At 41.2% G+C, this 17,116-nt stretch overlaps 1 protein-coding gene across 4 annotated transcripts in view; it reads right to left on the bottom strand.

Annotated features, from left to right (window-relative positions):
- Pparg (peroxisome proliferator activated receptor gamma) overlaps positions 1–17,116 on the bottom strand; it is a 129,897-nt gene that overhangs the window by 11,839 nt on the left and 100,942 nt on the right. For 3 of the 4 annotated variants that reach the window (XM_013352917.2, XM_005365039.3, XM_005365038.2), the window contains 2 exons: positions 15,081–15,280; positions 5,294–5,744 (listed from right to left, as the gene is read on the bottom strand). In XM_013352917.2, coding sequence (XP_013208371.1) covers positions 5,294–5,744; positions 15,081–15,280 — 651 coding nt within the window. The remainder of the gene's footprint in view (positions 1–5,293; positions 5,745–15,080; positions 15,281–17,116) is intronic. The other variant, XM_026788051.1, reaches the window with a different exon arrangement.

Here is a 17,116-nt window from a genome sequence, read left to right as displayed (position 1 = left end):
ATTAGTGATAATATATGAACATTCTTAATTATAAATATTCATAGGCCACATGGGAATAATTATTTTTGATAGCTTCTAAAGAACCCTAAAATCAAGGCAATTAAGATCCTTCTTCATCTCAGAGACTCAGCAGGCAACAGAATTTCACAGGGAAGGGCATTATGATGAGGAGGAGGATGATTGCAGTTCTGGGAGGGGATGAACCCAATTCTGCACATGCTCAATGTGAGCTCTGTCACTGAGCTATACCCCTGGCACTAGCCTGGATATACTAATGGGTCTGAACTTGGCCTTATCAACTAGTAGCTCTGTGACTAGGCTCTCTGAAGTTGCATTTTCTCCATCTGTAAACTGGGGTAGAGGTCACATACAGCTCCAGCAAAGACATATCAGAAACTAGGAATAGAGCACATGTTCAGGACCTCTGGGATACTCAACAAATGCAAGTTATTGTTGCTGTTTTACTTATTATAATCATCCGTCAACTTATCCTAGGTGATGTGCTTTGACTGTTTTAAATTCAATAAATTAAGAAGTCTTAATTAAGTATCCCCCAGCCATAATCCATGATGAAACCATGGGGCCTCAAGCTGTTGACTTGACAGAACAAGGTCAGATTGACAAATAATATCAAGTCAAATGTCTAACTATGGGAACACAACCTCCATCTACCCACTCAACAGTCAGTCACTCCAAGAACAGCCGTCTAGAGCTGTTTGAAGAAGGAACATTTCTAGGTCTGCAGGAAAGAGCAGGGTCACTCCTTAGGTGGTTGGCACAAGCCAGAGTCTAGAGAATGAGGAGGTTGAGGACTTGCTGTCTATTGCTGCTGTAGGGATAGTTGCAGTTTCTCTATCACTCAGACGGCAGTGGCAATTTGCCTTGAAAAATACATTGTAAAATCCAGTGAGTTTCCTCCCTCAAATCTTAAAAAGTTTAGAATGAATTGAAATGGATTCCAAGCTGTTCTGAATTAACAAACCCTTTTTCCTGTTGGAGAGTTCCAGCTGGACCTTCCTTGGCTTTTCTTTATCACACGACACACACTCAAGGGGGCAAAGTGTCCAGTGGAGTGTCCTGGAGTTTGCCAGATTTCCTGGGCTTCACACTTGGCATTGGCCATGGGCCAGGGCTTGAAAGCTCGCTGGAGAGGCTGGCATAGGTCTATGGCGCCAGTTGCAAACATCTCCTTGCTGGACTCAGTTTTATTACTCTCAATACCACCTACCCCAGCAGTGAGACTAGAGGGTGCAACGGAAGCTGTTATTTGCTGGGATTACAAGGAAATGCTCCCTGGCTTCCAGGTTCAGGCCTTAAGGAAGGAACATGTGGGTGGGAGTGCGGGGTGCAGCTACCAGCTGCAGAGAGTGAACTGTGGTCTTCTAGCAAGGAAGCAGAGGGGATAGGGCTATCCCAGCGACAGGACATTTGGCTTTTAACCCAGTCCTACTACTATTCAATAGGCATCAGATCTTGTACAAATCCGAGAATAAAACCCCCTGTGCCCCGTTGGGGTCCAGGGAAGACTGACTATGCGCTGCTCTTAAGAAGTGCTACACGTCGGCTCCCAAGCTCTACCGTTCTTTTTATTCCATTTCTTGATCCAGCTCAGAGGAGACAGATGAGAAGACTTTGAGAACTAGGTCATCTCTCTCAGTAAGCTGGCTGCAACAGCTGAGTACACAAGGAGTTGCTAAACCCAGTTCAAATCTAAGAACCAGATCAACGGGTCCGCAGTGTTCAGTGGGTTGTAACACTTATTTCCCCAGCAAGTCCTGAGTTGGGTCAAAATGACACTTCTATCTACAGTCTTCCTCTTTGGTCCCTCTAACCGCCAGCTCTGGTCCTCTCCTTACACAGCCTCATCTTCCTCATCCTTTCCCCAGTTTGAGCACCTACATGCCTTCACCAGAGCTAAAGTTTCAGCTCAGAAGGGCTCAGATGAGCCTTGCCTAAAGCACTGCTTTCCAAAATCACTAAAGCAAACTTCTGAAGTGCTGAAGAGATAACCGCTCTTGCTGAGACTGGATAGGGACAGAACCCCGTTTTTTGGATATAATCACTCTTGCTAAGACTGGTTAAGGACAGAATTCTGTTTTCTGGATATAATCACTCTTGCTAAGACTGGTTAAGGACAGAATTCTGTTTTCTGGATATAATCACTCTTGCTAAGACTGGTTAAGGACAGAATCCTGTTTTCTGGATATAATTGCTCTTATTTACAAGATGTTTCCTCTTCCTGGAATTTTAGAATAAGGAAAAACAATCAACAAGTAATGGCTAATTTGAAAACTGTCTTTAATAAAGCTGGGCTTGGGATATTGATCTCACATCTATGGACAATGAGAACTTACTGGAAGCCAGTCCTTGGACTGGGAATGCCAACTGGGCAGGTTTTGTTTGGCCTGCACACAACCAGTCTCCTGAGTAAAGAGGAGAATAACATTTCTGTGAGCTCTACAAACATGGGCCAGTTTTACTCTTGTCTGTTGCCTGTATTTAGCCTTTATCTATAATTTCAACTGGTCAGGGAAGGATTTTTCCTTTCAGTGTTGTAGGAACATATCAGTGGTTAGTCAGCTGCTTTGAGGAAGTCTAGAAATATTCACAAGGGTTAAAAGATCTTAATAATCTGGCAGACTGCTACCTTGGGGTATCTTTCATTGTTATGTGGATGAGATCTGGATCCTGGCTTTTGTGAAGACAACCCGTGAAAAGCCAAAAGGAACTTCTTTATATAGAGTACTTGTCACTGGTGTTATTCTAACTTTTATGAACTAGCATGAGCTAATAATTACAGCATTAAATCCATGCACATTGTTTATTATGTGGTTTCTCGACCAACTAACTAATGATGTATGCATGTATGTGTGTATGCATGTATGTATATGTGCACATGTGTATGTATATATGTATGAGTGTATATTTTTATTTCTGTGGTGCTTGGAACCTTTGCATGTATCAGACAATTGCTCTTCCACTGAGCTCCTGCCCCAGCCCATCATGATTGTTTCTTGTTCAGACTTTTTCTATTTACAAAGTAAGACGTTTGAATGGATTTTCCCAAATGCTTCCCTTAGTGTCTGTGGATATAAATGACTGCAAACTTTATGATAATGATGAAATAAAAGACTTTAAAATGCTCATGGCTTTGAATTCAATTTCTGGAAATTAACAATGACAAAATCATCTGAGATTAGATAGAAATTTATATAGAAGAATATTTAGTAATCAAAAGATAGAATACTTTCCAAAGAAAAGCACAGCCTATATCCCAGCGCTGAGGATCAGGAGTTCAAGGCCAGCTTCAGCAACATAATGAGTTCAGGGTAACTTGAGACCCTGTTTCAAAAACTTAAATAATGAAATAAAAAAATAAAATAAAGGAAGACATTTTTAAGTACTCTTCTATGTTTTCGCTGTCATTCAAAATGAAATAATAATATATAGGGAGATGATTTGGTCCATAAAAAACCTTTATAGAGTATTTTATAGTCATTATAGTCATTAATGGTGCTTCTGGGGCTGGGAATATAATTCAGTGGTAGACATGCCTAAGGCCATGAATTTAAACCCTAGTACCAAAACTCCTAAAACTCAGTCACTTAATTCCAAAACATGTTGATTCAGTGTCTGAGGGTGTGCTGAGCTTGGGCAGTAGATGCTTTCTTGTCAGTGGTCACTGCATGCCTGGCTCTTGGTTCCATCCCAACCGACAATGATAACACGAAATTGTCTTAAAGTGAGTGACCACTTGATACTGCCTAACCCTTGCCATACTGCTTATCTCTCTGCTCCCCAGTCATATAAGGCAGCTTTGCTTTCACAGAATAGAAGCTTGAAGCATGGGCTCTAGAAGCAGACAAGCCATCCCAGTGCATCCTTCTTTCAGCAGGTTTCACTTACTATGTTGCCTGGTTGGGCTGGAACTCAAAGAGATCCAGGCTAGCCTTGAACTCATAGAGATCTGCATGCCTTTGGAGTGCTGGTATTAAAGACATGTGACATTATGTCTGACTCCCCAGCTACATCTGACACTGGTTATGTCACTGTGGGCAGGGGCACAGGCCTTCCAGTGCTTCGGTTTCCTCACTTTAAAAAATGGCACTCACCTCACTGAGCTGTGGTGAGGATTTGTGTGGGAAGCGCTCAGAACACTGTCTGGCATTAGAGGCACCTCCTCGGTGTTGGCTCTTACTGCCCTTAGTAATTACCATGCACCTTACTTGAAAGCATCCGCTGTCCAATGCACAAGACTAACCATCAGATCATGCTCTTTATACGAAGCAACACTACACCTTTTCACCTACAGATTCCCCTTCCCTACAGGCGAGTTCTCACAAATAGGTTGCTGCACAGTTCACACAGAACGTGCATCTAAAGTCAATTCCAATGTAAGAATTCACCATTTAAAAAGCAAAGTTTTGTTTGTTCTTTTAAAACATTATGTAGCCTAAGCTGGCCATCAACTCTAGATTCTCTTGTCTCAGCCTCCTCAGTGCTGGGATTCTAAGTGTGCACGATTACATCTGGCTCAAAGCAATTTTTACAGATAGAAATGAAAGAAGAAAGTTCTACTTACCTGGAAACAAGAGAGAGAGAGAGAAAGAGAAAGACCCTTGAAAACATTTGATATAAAATGAGGCTTTTGGAGTTGGTTAGTTAGATCATGTATTTGCAAGGCCAAAATTTTGATAAACTGCCAAATAGCTCAATTTCTTTCTCTGTGGTGTGCTCTTGGTTCAAGTGTATTGGTAATCACAGCCAAGTGTCTTACAGAGGCACAAAAGGGAAGCCATAAGAAGCCAGATGAAAGAGAAGGTGGAGTTTAGCATGTCTCCATTCCCTGATTCCTGATGCAGGGAAGGTGGGTGGAAGCATTAATTGGGCCAAGATCACACACAGTTGCCTGTTCTATACCACAGGAGCATTGTCAAAGTCAAGTTACATGCGTCATTACTAAAATGAGCTGAAGACCGAATTGGCCTTTTGGGAAGGAAGAGGGAAAGACAAGGAAAAATAACGTGAGAAAAGAAAAGAAGGCATTTGTTTTTCAGGATTGGATTTGGCCAGAAAAAAGCAGTGTGATGAATAGAAACAAGGAGCTTGGATCCCCACAGCCTTCACTCCGAATGTCTACGGTATTCAGCTCGGCAGTGACATGTTCATGGCACTGTGCCACTGGCATGCTCCGCAGAAGCAGAGTCAGTAAGAAGGAACACAGAACACTGAGAAAATGCAATTCCACCACCATCCCACCTTCTTCAAATCTAAATCAAAAGGTGACTCTTACCTCCACTGAGAATAATGACAGCTATAAATATGGCCAAGTCACTGTCATCTAGTTCCAGTGCATTGAACTTCACAGCAAACTCAAACTTGGGCTCCATAAAGTCACCAAAGGGCTTCCGCAGGCTTTTGAGGAACTCCCTGGTCATGAATCCTTGACCCTCTGATATGAGGACTCCATCTTTATTCATCAGGGAGGCCAGCATTGTATATATGATTTCATGGACACCGTACTTGAGCAGAGTCACTTGGTCATTCAAGTCAAGGTTAATGAAACCAGGGATGTTTTTGGCATATTCTGTGATCTCTTGAACGGCTTCCACGGATCGAAACTGGCACCCTTGGAAAATGCGGATGGCCACCTCTTTGCTCTGCTCCTGCAAAGGGGTGATGTGTTTGAACTTGATTTTATCTTCTCCCATCATTAAGGAATTCATGTCGTAGATGACAAATGGCTGCAAATGAAAAAGGAGAAAGTGGCTGAGTTGGCGATTCCTTGTTCTGGGAGAACACCACCCTAGTCCAGAGACCATAGATGTATTGCTTTGCTGCGTAAAATTGGGAAGGCTAAAGGGACTTAATCAGGAGAAAGTGCTCTTCTTGTTCATCACTGTGATCTGCTGGGGTCAAACATTCCTTAACGCTTTTCCTTCAACTTGTACCATCACTGTGTTATTCTGGAACTGGCTAATAACTTCGATTTGTTAGTTTTTTAAAATGACAAAATGTCTAGTGTTTTCTTGAATTTCAAGAAAATACATATTTAATCTTTTTTTAAACAAAAAGTAGTTAAAACAAGTTATAATTGAAAAAAAACCCACTTGAACATAAGCTAATCTTGCAGCTTTAGATCATATTTACTCAGACTACAAGGAAACACAGTGTACATATAAAATATATTTCACTATAAAAAATCACTCAAAGCAGATTAAAAATATTGAGCCAAGAAAATGTCTATTACTTTCTTTCTTTTTTAAAAAATGCTCTGGAAGCTATCTGTTTCAGAAAAAGCAGCTGTAGGAGGCCTGTGGGTAAAACACTGCAGAAAGTAGTAAAGTAAAAATGGTTTTTAGCTTTTTAATTTTTATAGTTTTGAAAATTTAACCATAGAGCCCCATGCATGCTAAGCAAATGCTCTATCGCTGAGCTGCAGTCCCAGTCCTGAACTTAAATTTTAATATGTTCGTTCTTAAGGATCAACTAATAAAATGAATGAGTCAATTACTCAGGTTTGCAACAGGCTGCTTTCAAAAGTTTGCCATGACACTCTGCTCTCTGTTCCTTTTTACAGAACAGCCAAAGGCTTATGATCATTGTGAAAGTCTCAAGGCTGAGCAATTAGGAAGAAGGAACACTTTGCACTTATTACATGTACTGGACCCTAGAAAGAGCTAACCTCAATCTTATTAAATATTATATTTTTGAGCACTGGAATAAAAACTGAGGCTATTATTAGGCTTTGGTTCTATGATTAACTCCCCCCCCCCAGAGATTTATTTTTATTTTATTTGTATGGGTGTTGACCTGTCTGCATATAAATGTACCATATGTGTGTCTAGTGCTTGTATATGTCAGAACACTGTGTCAGATCCCCTGGAACTAAGGTTACCAAGGGTTGTAAGCTTTGTCAGCTGTTGTGTGACGGCTGGTTAACTATGTAATTTAGGGTAAGCTATTTACCCTTCCAAAGTCTCAAGGTGTTTTGTTTTGTTTTTGTTTTTGAAACAGGGTTTCTCTGTGTATCCTTGGCTGTCTAGGCTGTGACCTCAAATGGTACTGGGATTAAAAGCATGCAACATCACTGCTAGGGAGTTGACAAAATTGGAGGTTTCTGTTTCTTTGCTAGAGGAGACTCTAGCTGTATTTCTAGTGTGTATGTGTGTGTGTGCACATGTGTGAGGTATGTGGCACATGATCACACATGATCACAAATTCTCTGATGTACTAAAAGTAATTTCTTTTGAGTAGAGGTTCTGAGAGCTAAATGTCAGGATGGGGGGTGAGGTGCACAGGTGATAACAGTAGCCAGCTTCAAGATGTTCTAGCCAGAGATTTCATTATGAACTCTAGAAGATAAGAGTCCCTGATTTTCAACAAGCTCATTCTGTTCCACTCTGAGTACTCCTAGACTCTGAGGAGATTTCCAAATCCACACATTGTACAAACTCATCAGAGTTGAGTTGTTCTAGAAACACTGCTGCCCTCAATTCATGTCAACCACAGTGCTCAACACACCTGGATGGGGGTGGGAGGGCTCAGGACTCAGGCAGTTTGCTTGCTGCCTTTGATTTGATTCTTCAAGACAATGAGGAGCAAATGATGCTCACTGTTTTTTCAGACATCCTGCTTCTGTTTACCCCACAATTGACATCATCAGTAAGAAGAGGATAAAGAAAGGCACAGTCAATTATATCAGTTAAAATGTACTATTTATTCCTGAATTCTGATCAGATTTTAACCATGAGAAAAAATTTGAATGGATGAAGATTTTACAGATGCTCCCTGCCTCCTCCTCCTCTATTGGAACTCTAGGAACCTTATAGTGTATTATAATTTAATATTAACAAAATGTAAATGGCTTAAACATTTTTAAATAAGGTCTTACATACCAAGGCTGGCCTTAAACTTGATATGTACCAGAGGATTATCCTGAACTTCTGGTCCTCCTGCCTCCACCTCCCAAGTGGTGGGATTAAACAGGCAGTACCACACCTGGCTCACGCTTTGCTGGGGATTAAGTACAGGGTTCCAAGCTTGTCACACCCCTAGCCCCTTGACTTTCTTTACTCTCATGAGAATATGAACATGGACAACAAAGAAAGAAGTTCAGCCGAACATGTTAAACTACAGACAACATGAACAGAAAAGCATCACCTCAGCTGGGCACATGGTTCCCTATACAGCACTTGCTGAGAATGCTCAAGGCTCTGAGTAAACTATCTCTTCACATCCCGGGAGACTGTACCCAGAGCTACCCTTTCAGCTTTTGGGTGAGCTTCTGCTCAGTCATGTGGGTTCTTGGCAGAGCATAAGCATCAGATTCTTTCACCTCCAAGTAAGCGATTTCTCTGGAACTCTGCCCTGGTCCATCACCCTTGTGATTCTCCTTGACTTCCCCTGCCCCTCATATAAAGCCCCAGGTTCCTGTTTTTGAAACTCCGGGATAGCTGACCATAGGGCACCAAATCCTGCTAATTTTCTCTCCCAATTTAACAACAATGTGACTTTAACCCCTTGGCAATCAGTGTTGGTCAGGATATCCTGGCAGTAAATATTCAAGGACAGAGAAAAGAGGCAGCACCCCCACCATCATGCCAAACCAGTTTTGCTTTTTTTTTTTTTTAAATCCCTTCAGCATTTCTGACATTTCTGAAAAAGTGGGGAGCTGCCAGAGAGTTCTGAGCACTGACAAGCAAATGAACACCAGTGGAGGTTTTGTTGTTGCTTTTCCTAGTTGTATTTTATTATGCTTCTTTTTTTTGACTCTGCATAAGTTCTTTCTGCTTCTATGTGGATGTTTCAAACTGTGAGAGTGATTCCCAGGCCACCAGCTTACCAGTTCTCACACCGCAAACCATCCACGAAGACACGACTTTCACAGGTCACTAAGACTTCCCCATCCTCAAACCCACTGAGAAAGCAGCAGCTCGCCTGCTTATTGAGAACTGAGTTATTAATGTACTACAACATAAACAGCTTCCTTTTGGTGCAGTAGTCTACATAAAATGAACTGCATGTCTTGAATCACATTTTTGTATTTTGTACAGAGTCAGCTGGTGCTTTGGGTTAACTTATATAGTGTCTTTTGATGACACACCATTTGCAGGAAGAGTCACATTGTCTTCAAAATTTGACTCAGTGATTTTCTAGTTCGAGTTCACAGTGTGTTTACCTTCAGACATGGCATCAAATGGTTAGGTAGGCACCCTTACTTACCAGTAAAGAAAACAACAACTAGACATGCTCAGGCGCCCGTCTAGGTTTTTAGGGTTCAAAACGCATGCACGGTCTAAGAAAAATATGCACACGATGAGCACAAAGTTTCTCCCAAAACAGTAGCTCTGGGAATGGGATTCTCTGACGCCCAAGCTTTGCTGACCACAGAAGGATCCTTCTTTCCTTCTCTTTCCTTAGTGCTAGGGACTGGACTTGGGCCTCATAAATGCCAAGCACAGGCTGTAACACTGTGGATGTGCCTCTTAGAAAGCCATCAGCATGTTAGTATCTGAGTTATAGAAGGGCTTCTACACAAAGTGCTAGGTCATTTCCTCTTGACTAATAAAACAACCCATTCAAGGAGGTAAGAAAGATCGACTAATACGGCTCAGGTTATTCTGAGTAATTTCTCTAATTTACCACACACACATCTGCATATTAGCTGACCTGCTCACAGAAAATCCCGTGATAATAACAGTGCAGAATTACAGCTGAATTGGAGACCAGGCATGGTGCTGTTTGCTTGTAATCCTAGCATTTGGGAGGCAATGACAGGAGAATCTGAAGCTTAAAGTCATCTTAGCTACAGAGTGAATTCTAGGTCAGCCTGGGCTACATGAGACCCTGTTTCCAAACCAAACCAAACCAACAACAAACACCAGGTTTGGGGAAACGTGGGCCTCATTTCAAGGGCCTTCCCAGATATTCAGATTTTTCAAAGAACACTACCTTCTTAGAGCCTATCTTTTGAATATGTTCCTGTCTTCTTGTGTTTCTTGGCTTTCATAACGTTGGGCATACACCTTGTCCTCTACAGTTAAAGAACGCTAACCCCAAGCACATTGGTTTCCTCAACTTCCTCTCTGTCTTGCTCCTGTGTTTCAGTTTTGCTTTGTAAAACCATGGGATCCACAGGATGCAAAGGCTCTTCTGAAAGCACACATCGCTACTCTCTAGGTGTAGAAACTTAAAGTTCAAGAGTTCTTTATGTCGAACCCGGGCCGAGAACTGGCATATCCCCCTGACTCTCTTCTTTAACACCCTATCCCGGCTTCTCCATGTGTTTTAACTTTTTTCCAGTACACTCGCTTTTCTGGAAAGAACGAGGGCTTTTAAACCCAAGCTCTTCTGTGCTGGGGTCCTTGAGCAGTGCCTTTTGAATGATATTTCCTATAAGCAAGTGCTGTTTGTGATAGAAGTTAGGAAGTCTGTCAGATGTAATTCTGTGTCCCCATGTGGTTTAGTGATTTAAGACAAACAAATGAAAGTCTAAAAAGAATTATTCACACTCAAATGAACCAGCACATAACCACTGCTCTTAAATAAATGGTTCAATATCAGCCAAACAGTTACTCAGTAGATAAACAAGAGTAATAGCCAACTTAATCCAACAACAAAAATAAATAAATAAATAAAAATAAGTAAAGAGGCCCAAATTCTTTCCTTCTCAACTATACTGAATATTATTGCTATTGTTTGGTGTTGGGGATGACACCCTGTAGACAAGAATTCTACCACTGAGTTACACACCCAAACCTAGAATAATATTCTTTTCATTTCTTCTCTAAAAAGCATTATTAGTTCAGATCTGTCATATTGTTAGCTATTACTAATGACTCTGATCCTAAAATAATTTATTTATTACTATTGATAGAAGGATCAACAATGCCAGGAACCTAACTTGAGTAGCCTTGGAAATTATTCAGTACTGCTTCCTGCTTTATTCTTATGGGATAAAAATCTAAGTCTTCTTCAAGGGCTCCCTCAATACTTCTCTCCTCAGGGAAAGATATTCTAGTTCATTCAGGCTCTTCAAAGATGAAGGGGATAGGCTATGCTTTGTCTACCTGTAAGGACATGGCTTAAGAAGATACATCTTTCCTATTATTTGAGTCAGTATGATGGGATGGCCTCTGTATATGTAGAAAGCATAAATGTAAATGGGCAGAGAAATATTTCCACAGCAGTTTACAATTCTGCTTGGGCTTTATGATTCGGTGGTTTTGGGTTTCATATACTATTCAGAATGATCGTTTTTCTAATGGCACCAGTTTGCCCCTGTTGTTAAAAGAACAGTGACTTTACATGTGCCTATCATAAACAAGACGATGCCTTGGAACCCAAAGTCCAATACAGTATAAATAAAATGTTTTATTTCTTATTTATAGTTTGAATACAGTCAGGGCTTCACCAGGCATCACTCTTAAGTATATAGTGAAGAGTTGGCAGGCATACCCAGGGTTTTTCTATTCATTGTTTTATGGCAAGCCATGGCACTGAGAATGGTTTTTGAAAACCACTCTGTTTATTTTCATCAACAAACACGGGATCACGTGACCACTGCACCAGCGTGGTAGTCAAACATCCCAAACTTCCAAAGTCCATTCAGTTATCAAACTGCCTTCAAGAAATGAGGGCTCTAGTTCCAGCACACATGTGGGCTTCAGAGATCTACAGTGTCTCTTCAGCGAGGGAGGGGCTGTGGCTGAAGAAAACCACTGGAAGAAAAGCAGGTGGTTGGGGAATGGGTTCCACCCTATTTGAGGGCAGAGAAAAGGCATACTGCTCCTAGGAGTTCTTTAGTGATTCTGTAGCCCACATCCCCTTGAACCTAGAACACCCAGGCCATACTCTTGGAGGCAAGATGATGAAAATTATTGATATCTTATCCCAAAGATATGATGTTAAAGTTGATAGGGGGAGAGCAGGAACACTTAATTTATCTGTTTTGAAAGGTGTGAGTGGCCCCAAGGGATAAGATATAGAAGGAGGAAGTGTAGCTGAGGAGGGGGAGTGGCCCTTGCTGGCCTGGAGGCAAGGGCTGTGAGGGCAGCAGCTGGTGGGTTCCTAACAGCTCTGGTTAAATTGAGCAGTGAGATAAACGTATAAAGAATGGCCTCTTCAGTCCATCATTTCCTTCAGAAGGGTTCTGGGTAATTGGTCATCCACTACACTGAACAGCCTCCCCCAGGCTTGGCCTAACTGATGCCGCTGACATCAGCTGCAAGCTGTGCGCATAATGAGACCTAAGCTGCTCTCCTCACAGCCTCAGCCACTTTCTCACATCCCCCACCATCTCGAGAGGCCACACTTCAAAAAACTTTCCCTATCAATGCAAATCTTAGCTTTCTCGGTCCTGGCCAAGAGATAACATAACACCCCTGAGATAGATGCTATCAAATGAATAATAGGACCATGCTGATAAAGAGCAAATCGCACTGCAAATCACATTTTGGGTTTCTCTTCCATATTCTCTACTGAAATATTTCTTTCCATTGGTGCTCAGTTTGATTTCACCAGATAAGGAGAAAACAATGCCAAACAATTTGATTTTAGTTCTGTATAATTAGTGAATGGGTTTTTTATATTTGGCTGGGCCTCTTTTTCTTTTTCTAGACCTCAACTGGAGGCAATCCTGTCACTATCCAATCACTAATGACGTCTAGTTAGATGAACAAATATTGGGCTAGTGAAAAGCCCTCTGTTGAAAATCCATAATTTCAAAGGGCATAAGCAACAGTCTTTAATTCAATTAAACAAATAGTCTGAGTAACTACTATGGGCAAGGCACGAGCCTACTTACTACAGGGAAAAATGACAACCCTTGGCCTCCGAATTGAGAAGTCTATAATCAAGCTTTTGTAGCCCCTTCCTTAAATAGCTTAATAGCTATTTGTTTTACAAAGGGCCTCCAATTATCTTATTTTTAACTCAAAGATTCAGAGCCAAAAAGTCAGTTGGGATGAGGTTTCCAAGTGATTTCTAGTGGTTTGGTCTCTGAGTCCTTCAGAACAGAGATAGGCATACATCGGCAACCCATTATATAAATTTAAATTATTGCCTATTAGGGTAGTCTCTCTCTCTCTCTCTCTCTCTCTCTCTCTCTCTCTCTCTCTCTTCCACTTAGCTTTTAAGTAGTTTAAGTTTTTAATTGATAAGATTTCCAGTATGGATGAAGCGATAAGAACCCAGAGCCTGCGAAATGAATGGCTCTAGGTAAAACTGAACTGGCCACTATGGGACTCCGGCCCTTCAGCAACCCCCTCCCCAGAGCCTAGCTCTGAGATCCCAGACTCTAGCCCTCTATCCTGCACCTGCTCTTGGCAAGCTGTTGCAATATGCCTTCAAGTGTTCACTCTCGTTAGTCATGTGGCTGCAGCCGTCCTTACTTTCTTCCTGGGAATGAAGTCAGAGTAGCCATGTACAGGTCTTCATGGCTGTTTTTGGTACTCAGTAGACAGACTGCACTGTACTATGATTCGTGTTCTGTGGTCCTGGGAATAGCACACTGACAGTGTTCCCAACTAGCAGTCAGAAAGCTTACATCATAGCCTTCAGTTTCCTATGTGCCTGTGCCTCTCCACTTCAGTTCCTTCCCCTTAAACAAAGGTAGTAATACACAACAGCCACCTTCAGATGGCCCTGTGGCGGAATGTAAAGAAAGTATAAAATACTTGGGAATCGCAGGGCCTGGGCTCCTGTGTATCACCGTATAGGTATCAATCCCTCCTGTAAGGAGAAACTCAACTGTTCTTACTGACATGTGACTCTTTCTCACAGCTATTAGCTGACTACACTCTAAGTCATTTGGTTAAAAAGAAAGACCTGAGGTAATCATTAAAATATGATTTTTTTCCTAAAATATAGTTACATAGTTACATGTATCTACCTATTAGTTGCCTTGCTCTCCTGGACTTGTTCTCTTGAAAATAAATGACCACACACAAGGCTTTCAAGAGCTGGATTCAGGCCTTTTGCATGGGATCTGCAGCTTTTACTGCCCTAGAGACATTCTTTAGACCATATCATCAAAGCCAGGCCCTGCCTGTAAAAACTGAGGGACAGAGATGTGACCCAGGTCACACTCCCAGCTCACAGTGGAGTGGGAAGCAGCAGGTAGGTTTCATTTTAGTGTAATTTGGTGCTGATTCTCAGCTTCATGTTGGAAGCTTTCTGCTTCCTAGAATACTGGACTCAACAATAGTTTTCAACTATTATGAATTTTCTAAACAATGGCACTCAACAAACCTCCAGGTACATAAGGATCCTTTTGAGGTTTAGGCATGCAGCTTACCTCTATAATACACGCACCTAGCATGCTTGAAGCCTTGAATTCAACCCAATATTTAGCATTAATAATAAAATAAATAATAATATTTAATAATAAAAATAAATAAAATAATAAAACAAAATAAAATATTCCATTGGAGCAGCATAGGCAGTTTAGATCCTTGTAGAAACTAGAATTCATACATATAATAAAAGAATAGAGCCTCCAGTTTTCCAGTAATAAAACTTGGTACTGTAAGGAAATAGGTCTCATCCTGGATGTTTTTGTGCCCACTCTGAACTTGGGATAAAAGACTCTGGGAACCTAGAAAGGTAAAAGTGGGACCCCACACCTTCCACACTTTCCACACCTGCGTGGCCTCCTCCATGGCTGCTGAGGCACGGTGTTCTGACCAGTTATTTTGATGCTGAGCAAAGAGATGAGTCTAGAAAGAGGGTGGGGTCATGAGAGGGCTTCACATTCATTCATGAATGTTAGATGGCCTAGGAGTTCTTGTACTACTCTCAAAGGTGTTGTGTGTGTGTGTGTGTGTGTGTGTGTGTTTTCTTTTTTCCTGTTTTGATTTTAAATTACAGCTTGGAGGAGTTACTCCTTTTTCAGAACAGTATTTACTTATCCTATTTGAAGACATTTCCTGTGTTTTGGACCCGGCCTGCCACAAGATTTTAACAGCCCGCAGCTGAGCTATATTCTGCATACGCATGCGTACTGAGGCAAATCATTTAGTCAAAAGAAAGAACCCCCAGCCCCAACCACCCCATGAAGAGAGCAGAAGAGAACTAACTGATTTGTCTGTTGTCTTTCCTGTCAAGATCGCCCTCGCCTTGGCTTTGGTCAGCGGGAAGGACTTTATGTATGAGTCATACAAATGCTTCGCCAGGGCCCGGAGATCAGCAGACTCTGGGTTCAGCTGGTCGATATCACTGGAGATCTCCGCCAACAGCTTCTCCTTCTCGGCCTGTGGCATCCGCCCAAACCTGATGGCTACAGAGGAAGAGGAATGACAGGATGAATCATTGGATCATTACTATGGCTTTGCCTTGTGCTCTCCCCAGCCCTGGTTCCCACAGTGTACGAGCCCCTCCTCTCTCCACCCGCCACTGGTTCTGCTTTCTATCTACCACTTTGCTCGCGTTTTTTATTTCACAACAGTAGCACAGAAAAATAAAACCGGAATAATTTACTTCTTCAATTTAAAAAGACAACATATGATCCTATTAGGAAATTGGAAGAATCTGTTTAGCAAATAGGAATACATACTCATTTAGATATGAATTAAAAAACAATTCCTATACATCCCTGAAGAACCAATGCAAAGAATGTAAAATGAAATTAAAAACAATAACAACACCAACAAGAACAAGGAACCAATGTAAGTCACCTTTTTTGTAAGGCTTTCAAGTACAGCTAATTATTTATTCCCAGTACACCATTCACCCTGAACACTTCAGTGTTCACATGGCACTATAACTATGACTTTATATGCCTCTTGTTCCTCTGTAGAACAATGCCCTGAAGACAGGGACACTGTCTTATTTATCTTGGTAACTTCGACACTTCACAAAGGTCAGGTAGGAGAATCTACCTACATATTTCATGAATTAAGTAAGGAGCTATGCAGGAGTCTAGCTGTACAAACCCAGGCTCTCTGTTCTCGTGCAGGTTGTGTGATCTGCTTGTCCCTGTTGTAAAGAAAGGATAATGCTCTATCCCTCTAGTAGACCAGGGAACTTGGACATGGAATGGATGGAGTTGGACTTACCTCTAACTCTGCAGAACTACCCCTTACTGAGGTGCATCAGAAAGACACCTTTACCCTTGGCTTCTCAAAGGGTGAGGAAGTGTGAATGTAAAAGAAAGATTGAAGAGAGACCATAGAGCATAAGGTGGGAATTAATCTGTGTGAGTTGTTGTCTGGGGTCAGAACACTTGCTTGGCATGTGAAAATCTTGCATTTCATTCCCAGAAAATCAAATTAATAACAATCTGTTTATAGGGTTTCAACTTGAGTAACTTTTCTTTCTTTCTGATATTTGTAAAAATGTCACTTTGAGTAACATTTTTCTTTGGGGTCATTCTTTGCTGTTGTTTAAAAAATTATAAAACGTAATAAAATAAATTTAAAATGGGGGTGCTAGCGAGTTGGCTTAGTGGTGAAGAGTACTTACTACTCTTGTAGAGGACCTGGTTTGATTCCCAGTACCCATTTGGTGACTCACAACCATCTACAACTCTAGTTCTAGGGGATATGACATTCTTTTCGTACCTTTTTGGGCCTTTTGCCTGCTAAACACATGTTCTACTACTGAGCTTCAACTCAGTTCTTACTATTTTTTTATTGTATTTTGTATTATATTTTTGAGAAGTGGCCAAGAACTTGAAACTCCCTGCACTAGCATTCTTGCTGTTGGTATTACAGGTCACCACCATGGTCAGCTGAATTTTGTTTTAGAGAAAAGATTGCTTTGTACCCTTGAGTTTCATATGTGTAAATTCATCTCAGTTGGCCCTATGCTTTATCACTAATAAAACTATTGCACTACAGAGGCCTCAGTAGAGACCTTGCTTGGAGTTTGAGGGAAAGAGATGTTTGCCTCTCAGTTTACATTAAATCAGGATATGTTTAGATATTTTTGATAAATATATCTTTTGCACATGACCCTTCAGAAAATCTTTAAACAACTGAAACAATTGCCTTTTCTTCTTTTCTTCTTCTTCTTCTTCTTTTCTTTCTTCTTCTTCTTTTCTTCTTCTTCTTCTTCTTCTTCTTTCTTCTTCTTCTTCTTCTTCTTCTTCTTCTTCTTCTTCTTCTTCTTCTTC

The sequence above is a fragment of the Microtus ochrogaster genome, unplaced genomic scaffold (genome assembly GCF_000317375.1).
Source record: "Microtus ochrogaster isolate Prairie Vole_2 unplaced genomic scaffold, MicOch1.0 UNK1, whole genome shotgun sequence".
In the NCBI taxonomy this organism is placed as follows: domain Eukaryota; kingdom Metazoa; phylum Chordata; class Mammalia; order Rodentia; family Cricetidae; genus Microtus; species Microtus ochrogaster.
Note: the sequence above shows the minus strand (reverse complement) of the source record. Positions and strands in the feature narration are given on the sequence as shown.